General features: G+C 50.2%; 1 protein-coding gene across 1 annotated transcript in view; it reads right to left on the reverse strand.

Moving 5' to 3' along the window:
• Positions 1 to 16,647, reverse strand: part of LOC121588966 (zinc finger protein 395) — a 90,896-nt gene that overhangs the window by 19,056 nt on the left and 55,193 nt on the right. Inside the window, exons 3-4 of the mRNA XM_041907453.1 lie at positions 15,880 to 16,016; positions 15,514 to 15,785 (exon numbers count right to left, since the gene is read on the reverse strand). Coding sequence (XP_041763387.1) covers positions 15,514 to 15,785; positions 15,880 to 16,016 — 409 coding nt within the window. The remainder of the gene's footprint in view (positions 1 to 15,513; positions 15,786 to 15,879; positions 16,017 to 16,647) is intronic.

Below are 16,647 nucleotides of genomic sequence, written 5' to 3' on the forward strand. Positions count from 1 at the left end.
TGAACGCGGGAGAGGTTGTTGTTATTCATCGGGCTCTGTGCTTGATTCGTTCGCATACCGGCCGGCTCCGTATTATCATGCTAACCGAGTAAACCGAACCGACGAACTGAGTGGTGGTGGTGGTGTACAAAAAAAAGTGCATTTTCCTCCTCCCAAAGGCCGCTGTGAAGCAAGCGGAAAAAGCGTAAGCGCAACTAAAAAGCATGTTGTTTTTTGTATCGTTCTTCCCCCATGTTTTGCTGCGGCTGTTGTTGCTTTTTCTTATCCAGTTTTTGAGGTAGTCGTTTTCCCGGGGTGAAGCATCGGAGGCTACTGTTAAATGTTTATTCACACCAGGCCTTTGTTGCCGTTGCCGGAGGGGAGAGCTAAAGGATCCCACGAGCTCGAACCGTCTCAAGGACTTCCGGCCAACAGAGTGAGGATCGGTGATGCAGTGCCCCGATGTCACATCGGAGTCATCGAACCTGCGCTGGTGCGCACTGTTGGTGGCATGTGGACGACTTTTATAACCATTTTACGATGGAGTGTATAAGGTCCAAACATAAACGAGGAATAAATAAAATTGAAGGAATTTCATCATTGCACTCGATCGCGATCGGTCAGTTTCTTTCAGCTCTCTTCTTAACGGCTTAACCTCACGAAGCCCAAAAGATGTAAACCCCGAAACGATCGACTGCACGGAGACGATCTGGGAGTGTTTGTGTCTGTGTGTGTTCTTTATTCAATCCTCGACGCTTTTGTATCGTATTCTCGTCCGTACGTTGCTCCCTGCCACACACTCGAATGATCTCTATTATGTTTGAGGGAAGAACATTTTGGCTTTCCACCGTATATCGCCAGTAGAACATTAAAGAGCGAAAGAAACGGCTTTGTTGTAGGGTTGATGGCGGCCCGGGCAAGGAGGGTGGGAGTCGAGTTTGAGAAAACACAATAGCTAATCCCAATTTCTCAATTCCTACCCCTACGATCCCGGCGTGGATCTGACCCCAGCCAAGCAGCTGATCACAAGCCTTGGTAATTCGTCGCACCCGACGCACTGTCCGGGTGTGGATTTTGGCTCTGGTAGTATGACTCTTTGCCCCCGCTCTTGCTATACAACAACCACACAGACAAGACCAAGGCCAAGATGGCCGACCCGGCAACACTGCGCGGGTGCAACGGGATCAATTCCGGTTCTTGCCCCCTACGAGCCCCAAAACGAACACGAGTGTTGGATTAGGGTGCTGGAAGGAAGCTTTCTGGAGAGCGTTTCGCTGCTCTCTGGCTCAGGGTTCGCCGTCTAAATCGTACACCGCTGGCCCTTGTCTAGACAGCATTGCCGCCGCACCGCATCTTCCGGTAATTTTTGGCTGTTCTTTACTGTTGCCATGTTCGGTGTGCTTTTGCACCTCGGTTTGTGGTGGGAAGAAGTGTCTGCGAGAGATAATTTATTAATTTATATATGTGTGTATGTTTGTTTTCACGTGTTTCTAATTTGAATTTCATTTCTTGCGTTTTGAGTTATTTTGTTTCGAAGACATGATCATTACTTTTCACTTTTCAACAATCGTTGGGGTACGTTTTAACAGTCCGTTTGCGTTCCCTTCTAGATCGCCGTGCTGTTCCTTCTACTCTCATTCGTCAACCGCGGGGCTTGGTAATTGTACTTCCCGAACGCTTTCCAGCAACCATTGTTCCAATGCAAGGCAACTGTCGCTTACGTGATCGTTGCGAGACACACCAACAAAAAAGCGCACTTCCTGCATACGAGCAACGACGCCGGGAAGCCAGAATCCTGCCTTCAATGAGTCCCCCATTCTCTTTCAATCCTCCCCTGCTGCAGGCTGCAGTATCCCTTTTTAGGGAAGTTGCACCTTCAGAATCGATCGTGCGCGAGTTCGTTGCCCACGCCGGGCGCGTTTACCTTGAAAACATTTGGAGCGCAAAGAATGGCTGCTAACAATGTAGATCTGGCTGACTGGCTTGACCGTGTGTCTGTTGTTACAACCTGCCCCAAGGAGGCAGGCGTCTGGAAGAGGATGAGCACAAGAGCGAACAGCAAAATAGTTACGCGGGGTGGTGGCAACCGGGAACGATGGCCGGTGTGCAAGTTTTTTGGTTTTTGTTTTGCGGTGTTTCCCTTTTTTTGTTCTGCATTACGATTCGCGGGGCGACTGACCGGCCCGGTTGTGCCATGGCAAACGCGAACACAAACACACACAGAGAGAGACGAGCAAATCGGTTTCAACAACCGTCTGGCGCATCTGAAAATGGGTTCATGCGCGACTCGTTCAACCCCTACAGTGGCGAACGAAAAACGGCACCAGCAGTAAAGCAAAAAGGGTCCCGAAGAACGATGGCGGTGGTGGTGGTGTTGACCCTCACCAAAAACAACGCAACACAAACAAACGAAAAACCGGTACAGGGCGAGTTTCGAACTCGAACGAAACACAAAAACCTGATGATCACGAGCCGTTCGTCGCTTGATCGTGCTCTGTTTTTTTGTCGTCTGTTTTTGTTCACCTTCTTCCCGATCCTTCCCTTTCCAAGCCGGGCAAATATAAGGACGCACACGCGGCTTCGACCGAAGGGCGATGGCTTCTTGTGCGCGGTCGGATGTTGAACCCTGAATCACGCGAGGATCGTTCACTCCGACGGCACCCACACAGAGACACAGGCGCACACCCAAAGCACAGATTGGTGAGGAGAGCGCGCCGTTTTGGATGTGTGTTTACCCATACTCATCTGCTGTGCACAGCTTCTTCTCGCTGATCGGCCGAAATTATCTGTCTCTCCTTCTTTATCGTGCTCCGTTCATCGTCGTGCTGTGCACTGCGTCAGTCTTTCGAAGATGATACCACCACCGCTGCAGTGCCCTTTTGGACACTTTCTACACCTCAGGCAGCTGAAACTCCTGCCCTCCGTAGGCGCGTTGGGAAGAGAAATAAGAAAACAGACAAGCGAAACATCCACGCACGCACGTACAACGCTCGCGCGCCCCGGCTCCGGTGCGTAGAAAATGCCGGCCGGCGTCATCAACCGATTAGTTGCGCAGACATACCTTTTTTACGCGTACGCTCACACACACATACACCGACGCAAACAACGTTATGCACAAAGAACAGACGCATAATAAGCATCGTCGACCCCTGGGCCTGAGTCGGAGCGAAAAAGTTCTTCAAAAACTCGCCCGAAGGTCATCGAATGGATGCGGCGGCGCGCCTGCTCGCGCCCGTTCTACCTTGATATTATGATAACGAGCAATGTCGATGTACTGCCTAGACTCCAGCAGATGACCAGCGAAGCATTTGTAAACTACCGGTTTCGGTCACAGATTGCAGGTTAATAAGGCATCCCCTCTGGCCATTATAAAATATGGATTCGCTCTTTTTGGTTGCTGCTGCCGCCAGACTAATAGCTGGGCAAGGTTTCACTTAGCGTTATGAAAGCAACGCCATTTTCGTATCGCTTCCATTAAGCGTGATTAATCATTCTTAGCAGTCATTTTAGCATTTCTTGCGAGCAATTCGTCTGGACTAGAAAGTATTATAAATCGGTGCTTTCTGCCGTAGCATTCAGTCACACCTGATCGGCTTTTAGAACACTCCAACCACCTCCATCCAAATCGAATATTTACCTGCTTAGCATGTCACCATTGCGATGATTCTGGCCCAGGTGTCTATGAACCCAAAAAATCGGTGACCCTCATGGGAAGGGAAGAAAGGGAAGCTCACTGCCGTGTCATTGGCGTCAATCGGTCCCTTCCCTGTTGGAGCGGAATAAAAAGGTATGGCCACCCTCACCACTACCACCACCATTGAGCGATCGTGTTCGCGTGCTGGCTTGCGCACTCGGACATTGGTCCATTGTTTCCATCCGAGGGCGAGGTCAGTGCCCGGCACAGCGTGGCTAAAGCGCAGAAAGTTACGCGACTAGTTGCACCTGCGACGTTGCGTGGTCGTCCTCTCTTCGATATTGCCATTTTAGTCCCTGTTTCTGTCTCCCTCTCTCTCTCTTTCTCTTATTCGTTCTTACTCTGGGTCTGGCGTTGTTTTCCAGCACATCTCTTTGTTTTCTAGCATTACATCCTCAAAATATTACAACTCCCCCTCCCCAATCCATCGACAGGTTGAAGAACTTTTTTTTTGTACTCTACATGAACGGGGGGACGGCAGCAAATTGGCAGCGATGTCGAGACTGGTGTCTATTATTATCATCGCTAACCACACCATCGCATCGGCCAATCACCACGATCCTCACCCAGCCGCCATCATCATCATCATCGGCCGCAGCAGTCAGCTAGGGAAAAAAAGGCCATTGTATTATTGATGGGGCAAAAATTATGCCGGTCGTCCTCGGTGCAATCGTTTCCACCGTACGGCTGGTCAGTTCTGGCCCATTGTGTGTGTGTGTGTGTGTAAACGCGGCTTCCCTAAGAAAATTCCGCTCCCAGCAACGCGCTTGTTGCACGCGATCCCGATCTAGTGGGCAATGGTTCTGTATGGGCAATGGTAGGCGAAGCAAGCGTTCGGTGCACTACATTTTGCCCGTCGTCACACGTTCTTCGGGGCCCTGTTCGTTCAACCTGGAACCACCGCTGGTAAACTGGGGAGGACGATGCCCGCGATTACGTTTTGGAGGGCAGTGAGCTGCAGTTTTGCTTGCATCATCTCTCTCTATCTCTCTCCTGGTTTTCTCCTTCTTTCTGCACGCGTAACGGCTGGCAGCGTCCCTTCGTGGCATGCGACCTGTGCTAGCGGTCGAGGACAAGGACCTCAACGGCATCGCTCCAGCCGCAACCATCCAGCCCTCGGGGGAAAGAGCGGCCAACCGGTGTGGGGTATGGAGGGGAAGGAAAATTACACACATCACCTCGAACGGGTCCTCAATATGGATCGTTGCGCATCATGTATTTATGAGAGCGCGTATAGCTCGGCAAGCGCCAACGCCACCTCCACCCGATCCGCCAGCCTACCAAACAAGGAGAGGAGGATCGCGATACCCCGCGCGCACTGTGTGTGTGTGCAGCTAAATCGTGCGTGATTTTCATGGAATGGCCATCAAGACAGCCGCTGAATGCATTCGCGTGGCGTCATGCATATATGCGAGCGCTTAACGGGGAAAAGGGGAAGCGGCACGGACCAGGCTCCTGCCCGCCTAGCCTGGCAGACGTACGTTTTGGTAGGCAAATGAGTTAAATATTTTATCGTGTTACAAATTCTTGTGCAACTAAACAACAGAAACGACGTCATGCAAACATAGCCACCCCGCACAGAACACAAACATACGAGAACTAGCTTTGGGCAAAAAAGTGTCCCATCGTGTAAGCTCGGCCACGGGAGCCGGCAAAGTAGGCCGGCGTCAGGCCGTCCGAAGCACCGAAGCAGCATGCCGGAGCATGGCTGGAGCCGCACACGCGTCCCCAAACGTAACTAGATTTCCGTGCTGGGCTGCAATTACACGCCCCAGCAAACCCCAGCAGCACCCGCGCTCTGTCGCCCGTAATGCAGTCCGCGATGAGGGAAAATGCGCCCAGCCAAAGGGGTCGGCTAGGGGTCGCGGTGCTCGAATCGTTCATTTCCACCCCCGCCCCCATCTACTATTTCTATCCGATTCGTGTGCTAGGGGAGGGGTTCGCTTCTTGCTCGCTCGGTTGGTGGGTTTAGCTTTTTTGCTGCACTGCTTCCATCCTTCCCCGTTCGATTCTCCGTTACTCCAAATGCACTTGCAGCGAGGGAAAAGTTCCCTAGCTTCCTAGTGTGTGTGTGTGTATGTGCAAGTCGTAGCAGTTGCACCGGGTGAGGAGCTGGGTGAAGCAACCAGGGAGAGAGAGAGAGAGAGAGGGGTGGATGGGGTTTTTTTTCCTGGAAAGTGATTATTTCCACCTTCCACGGCCCCCAAGGCGGTGGTTGCCGTTTCAGCGACTTACCGGTCCGATGGAAAACCGGCCGCAGATAGGCACCCATTCGCTTAGCCCATACTCCCTCCTCTCCCACTCTTTCTCTCCCTTAGCCCTCTCTACACGCTTTCAAATGTCGATGATCTTCGGGCACAACACTTGTTATTTATTACTGTTTCTTGCCACGCCGGGTTGCCTCCCTCCGGTGCATGTTGTTCCTGACTTTCCTCTCCCCCCCCCGCCTCTCTCTCTACCTCCCTCCATGCCACTTATAAGTGCTGCCCAGCTGCAAACTGCACATCGGATTGATACACATTTCCTGGAAGCGCACCGAGATGCAATGTGTGTCAGCGGCCCATGCGGGCAATGGCGGAGATGGATCACGGTGAGGCTGGGGAATGGCCGAGGAGTGAGGCACAAAAAGCATGAGAAATGTCCAACTGGCCAATCATTTATGAGCTCCATCACGAGAGACTGGGGGGTTCCTCGCGCCACAAACCGATCGAACGACAATTTGTAGATAATTTCAATATAATAAGCTCGAGGCTGATGGTATCTCGGTGACTGGGGGAAATTGCGCACTTACACACACAAACACACACACACTTGCAGCACGATCGAACGGTATTATGCTAGAACTTGCGCTTGCGTAAATACACTTTGTGCGATTAGCGATGGCTGCAAATTATTTATCTGCAGTTTAGAACGATCTGAAGCACAAATAGGAAAAAAATGGCAAATTGAAGCAAACATTTAATATTATTCTAAGAAAAGAAAATTACAAAGGAAACAATCTGTTTGTGGAAGCACTCATCAAGTATGTAATTGCGTCGAATGGATTGCTGCAAAGTATGTGCGGATCATTGAAGTGGGGCAATTGAACGATTTCCCGAGTATTACACAATCAGAAACAAAGAAATGCACCTCGAACTGTTTCAATTTCCATTAGCAGAACAATATTTCACCCCAACACCAAATGGCTGTAATGACTGTGCAGAAAGTCATGTGATATGCAAATGCACCACTACCAGGAGTGCTAAAAGGCCTCAGGGGAAGCCTGCACATTGGGCACTGGGTAGCGGGTAAGCCAACAAAAAGTGAAAGGAAATGTGACAGTAAAATGGAGCTTTGGTCCATGGTGATACGCCGGACAGTCCTGGCACACTCCCACAATTGCTGATAATGACTATTACCTGAGCATTTCGCGTACTGGCGTGGTAGTAAATGCAACGCTGGGCATAATAATTGGGCACAGGTGATTGCCGTTACTGTAGTGGGTGTTTTCTCATTAGTGTATGAATTTATGAAACATTTACAGCTTTTATCTGATCTTGTTTCGAGAACAAGGTACGATAGGGGCAGGTGAATATAGTAGTTTTATGGAATGCTATATTTTAAATTCCATTAAAAACCAAGCGAAATTGTACAAAAGTCAACAAACCTTTATAAAAGCCCTGAATGTCACCACGCACGAATTAAATGTTTCATCGTGAGCATTTTAGATTAGAAGTCTCGTGTGGTTTATTGATTGCACACCATTTACTGGTTTCGTGACCTAACACATCGGATGTACGCTTTATGGCCGAAAAGCTCTTTACCAAGCGCGTTTATACATAAATTTAATAAAAACGCGTTTGTTGCATTCATGCATGTTTTTTTTCCTCTATCCGCACAAACTGCACACGCTAGTTTCCGACGCACACAGCAGCAAATGGGGGTAACCGGCAATAACGATTGGAATGCAGTGTGTGTGTGTGTGCGAAAAGGACCGAAAATTTTCCCTGACCTTGCCTATCGTTCGACCGACCGAATGAAGGTCAAACACGTGCCGAGTTGGAACGGTTTTCGGGTTTCTTGCCTCCTCCATTCTACGCCACCCCGGAACGCAACGTTCTGCAGACTTGCTGGCTTGCGATGCAGTTTGCCGCGGGCAGCCGTGATGGAGTCGAACCGGAGGAGCGGCATTGGCAACCACCACCAACACTAGAACAGTTCGCCGCACAATTTGCCAGTGCAGCGACGGTTGCTCTGGTTCGCATGCGCGCACCCGTCAACATGATGCAGCCTTTGCAGTGCACCGAATGCACCCGACAGTGTTCTCTCATCCCCCTCTCCCCTCGGTTAGTGAGTACGAATTGGATTTGTAAGGATGTACCAATTTTTCCAACACTAAACGTTGAGTGGGCTAAATCTATTTCACAAACAAAAAGGTCCACCGAAAGCTTGAATGCATTTGCAGCGGAAATTCAATAATTCTTCTCGCAGCAGCGTTTGACGTTCCAACAAAAAAGGTCAATCGAATTATTTCGATTCTATTATTCGTGTCACGTTGCAACTTTTTGGATATGTTTTGGGTGTTTTGATTTGTCTGTATTTTTCCAATTGTTTTGTTCCCCTTATACATCTTGTGCAAGTTACGGCTGCGGGAGGGTGAGTCCCACAGACACGTACACGAATTTAAAATCACGGCTCATTGCAGGCTTTTCAGGTGGGTGGTCTTGAATTATTCGAGGCCAAGCTTAAAAATCGATAGCTTGCAGGAAAAAACGAAGTAAAAACACACACACACACCCAGGACGAATAAACGAGCATCGGAATTTAACTCGACGCTCGGCGTCCGTTTGAGGACGACCGGCCGACGCTGCATTTGGCTGTCGCAGTGCCATTCCATGCACGGGCAGGGCAGAATGCGATCGATGCACGGGAGCGTTGTGGGGTTTATGGTTGAGAATGAATGAAACAGGTGGCAAGCAGTGATTTTGTGCATTGAAACGGGGCAGCTAGAACAAGATTTGACCGAAACGGCCGGTGCAACAGGAGCGCTAGTGGTAGTGGTGCAGCTGAACGGCCACCCACCCGGGATAATTCTACAGCAAATGGCACTGTGTCAATCAAAGCGAGAGAGAGAGAGAGAGAAAGCATGAGCAATAGAAGAGGCAATTCAAATGCAAAACAGAAAAAAAAGATATGGCCGTGCTGCAATGAAGGTCAAACACGCGCGCCGATTTTTTATGCTCACATTGCCAATGCTGTTTATCCGGTGGAGCGTTTTTTTTTTGTTTATTCGCTCTTAATTATTTGCTGGCCAGGTCCCGCCAGGCAGTGTTGGGTCGATGTTTTATGGGCCCCACCCGTTTGAGCCCGGCGAAACCGTTTGCAGCAGCATCGGTAGAGGGGACTTCGAGCATGAGCCACAAGCTTAAAGCTAAAACCGTTTCAAACCCATCAGTGCGAGTCACACGAACCGGGAAGCCTACACAGCCTTTAGCTGGAGGACACGGTCATGGGCGGTTTTTTTTGCATGCCGTTTGTTGAAGCGCGCAAACGAGTCAGCTGCTTCACGTGCATCCGCTGAACAATTACCCACACCGTACGCTGATGTATGGTGTGCGCGAGGAGTGTGTATGGGGATGTGTGGTCATTACCGATGCCTCTCGGAACATTAGCTTCGATTGCACGTGCCCCGAGAGTTTGTTGTTTGCCATGTAGTTTATGTGTTTGCTAGACTTTCGATAACCTCTTGCGCAAGATTGGATTTCCAGGTCGAGTAGAAACAAAGTAGCCCAACAGTGTTTCTAAATCGCTTGGTTTGCAACACAAACCGCCTTTTTATATTCTACTTTTGAATTTTAAAGTAATGCTGAGAAGTTCTACCATCAAAATGCAAGCGTGCAAGCATGATTCCCAGGTTGAGCTGACAGCCATGCTTAAATTGCACACACCATCATCGCCAGATCACCGTGAAGCTTTTTATTTCACGTTCAAGTTCAAGTTCATTTTCACTTGCAATCCCTCTGTTTGCGCGCACCGTTGGTTCGGGCATCGTGTTTCGGTGCGAGAAGTACCGGCACACGCGTTCCCCAACAGCTCACGGAACTATCGATCCACCGGTGCCATGGTGCACCATTAGCTGTGTTCCCTTTCCTTCCTTTGGCGAGATGTGGCGAGATGCTCTGCTCTGTTTCGCTCATTCCACTGCTCGCTCGCACCGGGTATAATCCTTCGTGCCCCAATTTCCCGGTGCATTGTGGTGCGAAAATCTGCATCTCTCGTACATCATAATCACAGCCTAGCTGCACACAGCCACAGCACCACATCGTCTGTGTTGGTGGTTGAACGTTGGTGTCAGCCCATTTCCACTTCCCGAACCGAGCTTTCTTTGCGCTTTCTTTTTCATCTCGGCCAGCGTGCGAAGCTGCACTGGCAGGAAGAAAAACGCTCATCATGAAGCGGAAACCCTCAGCCCAAGCTGTGCACGTTCCGTGATGCGGCGTGCAGGGCGCTACCGTGCAAATCAAGGTCATTCTGGGGCACGTTGTGCGTTGCAATCCCTTTTTTTGCACCCGGGCACCCGGTCTTTGCGCAGCACTCGGAACGGAGCGGGAAACGGAAGTGGGCAAACGATCGTTAGGCTGTGGCTGGCTGTTCTTGACAGGCGAACAAAATCGATTGCACGTTAGCAGGGGCTAGCAGCGGAAGGGGACAAAAATAGCTCCGAGCTGTCATGTTCTCTGGCAATTCACTGAGCAAGCAACAAAAAAGGACACCTTCATTTACCGCTCTCGTTCTAATTGACCTCGATTGTTGGGATTTTGCGACTGGTTTTCCCATTCTGGTCCACGTTTGCTTTCCATCTATTCTGGAAAACTTTCAAGTTAAAACCCGAAACTTTTGGGCAGGGCTTGAGGTGCAAAAAAGTACTTGTTTTTAATATAAGTACAACTGTACATGCTGAAGATATAAGACGAATGTTCAATCAACACTTTTGGCGACACTTTTGAGAGGGCCCGCGCACGTAAGATCTACGCTGGAACCATTTTTTTTCAACAGCGCTGATATCCATCCTGTCACCGGCACCGACGTGTCCTCGGAACGCGTTTGAAGTCGTGCTTAAAAGTGTGAAAAGAAACAACAAGCGAGTGCACGAGCATGCACACAATCGCATATGCTTTGGCCCAAGTGGGAAGGGTTGTTGAAAAGGGGGAAAAAATAATAAAAAATAATAAAAACACTCTTCAAGGGAATCTCCAGCAACGAGGCAGCCCGACCTCGACAACGCTGGGGGTTGAAAAGTGAGCGGAGCAGCGATGGCACGTGTCATGCGTTGGTAGTGGTAGGATGCAGCTTTTGCGCACTACACTGCATTGCATTGCATCGTGTACGGCACCGGTTGGGAGTGATGGGGGCGCTCACACATACCAGCCAAAGCGGTGTGTTCAAACCATTCCACGCACACCTTCCAGCGAAGCTATTGCTGCCACGGGCGGACGGAACGGGGAGACCAACGATGGCAATGGAGAGTGCACGCATTCGAGCATGCCACACACTCTAAACCTAGCTCTAAGGCAAGCGCCAACGCGATGCATCCAATTGAGATGCTGGCAGGCGGGAAAACAGCAGGCGAGCAAGCGGGACAGCGACAGTGAGTATGCATCTGCGTGCTAAAATAGCTCCACCGCCGGGAGCAAACCCGGGGGTTTTGATGTGGGCGATGAGAGCAGGCACAAACCAGAGCACAGCCGCTTTATGCAATCCATTCTGGTGTGTCCCCGTTTGCTGTTTTACAAACGCGCTCTAATCATTGTGTGACCCAGTGGTGTGTCGTCGTGTGCAGTGGGGTGTTTTAAACCCTCACTGGCAACGGTCGCAAAAAAAATGCAACGGAACGGAAGACAAATCTGCCCAATGTCACATTATTTATTAAACGAGGACAATAACTGGGACGGAATGGTAATACGACTCATGGACGACATGGTTTTAAAAAGCGGAGCGCGAGCGCGTTAGTGCCGTCGGAGAAGAGATGCACCGGCAGGCGAGAGAGATAGTGTTTGTTTCTGTGCCGGCGGAGAAGCAGATGCACCGAGACACAGGAGGCAGTTCAATGTGGGCCACTGGAGGCAGCACGCAGCAGCAGTTTGTTTGTTTATTGAGTGCGAGATGAGATAATCCTGGCACACGCCGTCAGCCGGTGCGACAATAGCGGAGGTGCCCTCGTTGAAGGGACCACGCACGCTAAGGAAAGCGATTGCATAAACACAGTTTCGATGCTCATCACATGTCGTTGGAGTGGGCTGAACCCTTCCCCCATTCGTCACCCGTGTTTTTTTAATGCTCTTGGCATTGACGAGATAGATTCGTCCCGTCTCGAGACGTTTACCAGTCCATAGGCTGTAGGTAGGCCGTTGATAAGCTTTTAACGATCCGACGGGTGCAACGAAACGGGTTTAACGATGTTGCGTTAGATTCCCTATCACACCCCAGTCATAACATTTCGATTCGAGACGATGATCGACCTGATGATCGATCGGTCAAGTACACTGTGCTGAAGTGAATCGGGGCGCGTGCTCTGTCCTGCTGAAGAGTGTTATTTGCCGGTCTGCTACACCTTCGGTTGAATGCTTCGATTGAATGCTTTGCAACTGGAATATATATCGAAGCTCTACAGGCTAATTGTGGTAATGATTTCCGTGAATCAATTCGCAATTTTATCATCCTAATTTGCGAAATGCATCAGAAATCCAGGAAGCGAACATAACCCACCATATCTATCGCACTTAAATCCGCTTGCGAATTTATTTCACCTTCAAATGCACACACACACGGGCACACAATATCGATTCAAAGCAGGTTGCAAAAAAAATAACACCCAATCCATCTGCATTTGCACCAACGGCTCAAACTCGTCGACATTGACAGCTAATTCAAGTTCATATTCCAAAGCATCCGCTGTTCAAAATTGTAAAACCCTGATCGCCGGGGGTGGAGTTGTTGCTGGTTGTTTATTATTTTTTTGTTTTCCTTCCTCCACATCTCCACGAGTAGATCGTAAAAGGAAAACCCGGCCATAAAGCTGTTCAACCCAGGTTGCATTTATTGCACACACACACACACACACACACACACACACACACACACACACACACACACACACACACACACACACACACACACACACACACACACACACACACACACACACACACACACACACACACACACTGCCCTCGTGCTATAAAGCGTCATTGCTAGCTACGAATCGGGCATCTCGGTTGGGTTTGATTTCCCCTTCCGCCGGTACGACGACGTTATAAAACGGCAGAAGACGCCACACTAACCTTGCTCCACACACACGAGCATTGCCCAAAAAGTCAAACCAGCAATAAAATTAGTCTTCCAACTGCAGCACACAAAAAATCGATCACGATCCTCTGCTCTGTTCCTGCCAAACTTTGACGGTTCCATGTCTGGTTGCTGCCGGACATCATCACAGACACGGTGTTCCCCCTGTGCAACGGCAACAACGAAAAAAAGGCGCTTGATGGCCGGAACGCTCCCCGCACATCATCGAAGTGCATTATGGAAACAGCTACCTCGGCACCTCCCACTTCCGTGTCTTCAGTCCTGGCCGGTGTGTGCGTCATGGAGCTTGTTTGCATGAGCATGACAGCGCAGGCGGATGCAGAAACGCTCCATGCCAGTAGGAGGTGTGCGGCACGGGAACCTGTTGAAAATCGACATCCAATGGCAGCGTCAAGGTGAGCGTATGCTGTTTCACCCCCTCCTTCCTGTGCCTAGGATTGGGGCGGTTTTGCAGCGACTGCATTGCAAACTGATTGGTTGAAGGGGAACGAGATCGTGCACAAAAAAAAAACAAAGTCAAAACTACACCAAATTAAATCCAACGAACCTACTCAACATCATCATTATCATCAAACATGTTTGTACGCTGCACAAAAAATAGGAAACAGAAGAATGGGCCAAGACTGACATTTCGAAAGTCGTAAATAATAAATCGTTAAAGTGTATGAATATTTTCATCTAATTTTAGGTGAGCAAAAATACATTTGCTCAAAATCAACAACAACTAATACCGGCAGGCAAGACGATCGCGGAAGATGGCAGCATGCCGTTTCAAAAATGGCGCAACGTGTGGAGCTGAGGATCACACACAGCACACCCAAAACGCATCGATATCGCAGCAGCGGCATCACTTCCAGCTGGACGTGAGAAAATGAGCAAATAACTATAAACACCTCCCGTAGCAATCGAATCTCGTTATGAATTATTTAGTACCCAACCTCCCCACCATGTGTCAGTCATACTGACTGTCGGAAACCTGCGCCATAGATAAGGGGACGGTTTTTTGTGCGTGTGTGTGTCTAATTGACTTTTTTTGAGACACTAAAATACGCAAAGGAAACCCACTTTGTTGCCCGGTCTGATCACGTTGATACGTTTTTGTTGTTTGTTGTTGGTGGGTTGTTGCTGCAATTAGCTGCACTAATGGTTGCTGGTTGATCGCGTAACCGCGCGACACACGTGCAGTATCGTGGAAAAAGGGGGCCTCAGCAGTTCTACGGCATTCGCTGGATAGGCCCGGTAAACACGAGCCAAGGGCAGCCCTACCGGTCAGCTGAGCTAGTGACACACGCGAAAGCAGCAGTAGCAAAAAAAGAACGAGACTGGTAGTAGAATGAAAAACAACAGCCCACCACCACCGTATGAGCCCCCCCCCCCCAGAACGAATGGCATAACATTGGCCACGCACGGGCAGCGGCATTACTGCTGCCGAGCACACATACGCATACTTTGGAGGCGATAGGCGCGGGGGACGACGGCCAGTTGTTTGTGCAAGCGGCACACAGGCGCACTCACTCACAGCTGATCGGGTGGCGATGGGGTTTGAGCAAATGAACTTGAGCGTTTTATGTTGTTTTTTTGTGTTCTTTCTTGCTTTCTTCAAGTCCTCCACTAGATGCCGGAGCGCAACACGTGCCGCCGCGAATTGCGGGGAGTTGCTCTCAACCGTTTGTCAACGGTGAGTTGCGGTTGAGGTGCACTCGCTGGCCAAGGTTACGCAAAGCTCATCAACAGGTACCCATCAGCATCTAGGCTCGTCGGCGGAGAGGATTGGAGCTGTGTCTGTGTACACCACCTTGACATCGTTGAAGTCTAAAGCCAACAGGGAAGCGTGAAGTTTGGCAGTACGATCGCTTCTTGCAGCGACGATCGTTTGCTCTAAAACCGGGTGGACTTTAAACACTGGCCACCTGTCAATCGGACCGCTGTCAAAACGGTCCACACGCCTCTCCCCCCGACGTATCTGCATAGAGGCCCATGTGTCACTTCGGCACGAGCAATCGATCAGCGATATTATGACATCGTGATCGTACTCGTACTCTCCTTCTCTCGACACCGTACACGTGCTGCTGAGTGCATCCGCTCGCCGGGGGGGGGGGGGGGGGGGGGGGAGGGGGGAAACGCGATGGGAATAATGAGGGGTACAGGGTGTACATTACGCCACCACAAACGCGTGATCCGTCGTCAAGCATTGCGTTGTTCCCGCGCACTAATTGGCAGGCAAGGTTGCTTGGGCACTGATGCCGCGTGTGGTTTGTGGCCGAGCCGAGAGAGGTTTCGGAGCTGATTGCCGCTGATGAAGGCGTACAACCCTTCCCGCTGGCGTTTCGACCTCCAGTGCGACCTTTCAACGACGGCCTGCGTTGACAATTATGACACCCGCGCTGGGGATGTGTCAGCCGTGTTTCGGAATTCGGACCGAGATGCCCGGTCTTGCACGTGAGTTCCCATATGTTTGTCCCGAAAAGAAGAAAAGAATAGTCAAAAACACTTACCCGACGCTTTCTCGGCATGTCCTCGTTGTACTCCATGCCGATGCCTTCGTCCGAGGTCGACAGGGAGGTGGTGCGCGCGCCACGGCCGCCCGAACCGCCCGAACCCGCCGCCTGGTGGCGTCCATTGTGATGATGATTGTGGTTCAGCTCGTGCTGGTAGTGGTGCGTCGGTGGTGTGGAATGTCCATCCTCGCTCAGCGGCGGCGAGGTCGATCCGGTGCTCCAGGAGGTGGTGCTGCTGCCCGAACTGGTGCCAAGAATTGTTTCGTAACCTAAGATGGAAAGAACAAGAATGAGAGAGAGAGCAAACATTGGATGTAAGTTCTTTTCGTGTGCCAGTGTTCAGTACCAGCGGCTGCTACCTACCGTGCACGGATGAGTTGGGCGAGCAGGACAGGCTCATAAGTACCAGCGCGGCGTTGCATTCGTCCATCGGATCGTCGTCGTTAATACTGTAGTACTCTCGATCGTCCTGCGAGTACGAGGGCCGTCGTTTGCGAGATCTGTTTCAGGCGGAGAACAAAGGAAAAGAACGAGACAGGAAGAGTTAGATGAGTGACAGTTGGTTGTTTCAGTGGGACAGAGTGAGCTGCTGAGAGCTAAGGGGATCGCAACAAGTGTGTGTGTGTGTGTGTGTGTGAGTGCGTGAAACAGGGTGGATAGGGTAAAAATAACAGCTGCAAAACACGTTCCACAGGCACCTCAACAAGTTGTGCTGGATGCAGTAATGATGCAGATCAGTGGTTCAGTATTCTCCCCGGCTAGTATTGAAATGAAACCTCAGAAGTACATTTTGGTATTTTCAACCACAACATAAAAGAAAAAAACCAGCAACAAATAAAAATCAAACGATCATAAACACTTCAGCTCCCCGAAATATTTGGGCCAACTTGCAAATGTTTCTGACAAGACGACACCTCGCGCACACACATACACTTTAACCGGTCTTTTTGGTCGCCATCGATTATCAGCAGTGTTTTCGCCTGTCGGTCGCCTGTGTTTGTTTGCTTCGGCACGGTAGCGGCGCACTTGCATCGCGAACTGCAGCTCTACGGAGGTGCAGACGCGTGTAGGCTTATTGGCGGTTAGAGGGGGAGCGTGTTTTTTGTGTGTCATCTATTTTTTTTTGTTTTG

This window comes from Anopheles merus, chromosome 2R (genome assembly GCF_017562075.2).
Source record: "Anopheles merus strain MAF chromosome 2R, AmerM5.1, whole genome shotgun sequence".
In the NCBI taxonomy this organism is placed as follows: Eukaryota; Metazoa; Arthropoda; class Insecta; order Diptera; family Culicidae; genus Anopheles; species Anopheles merus.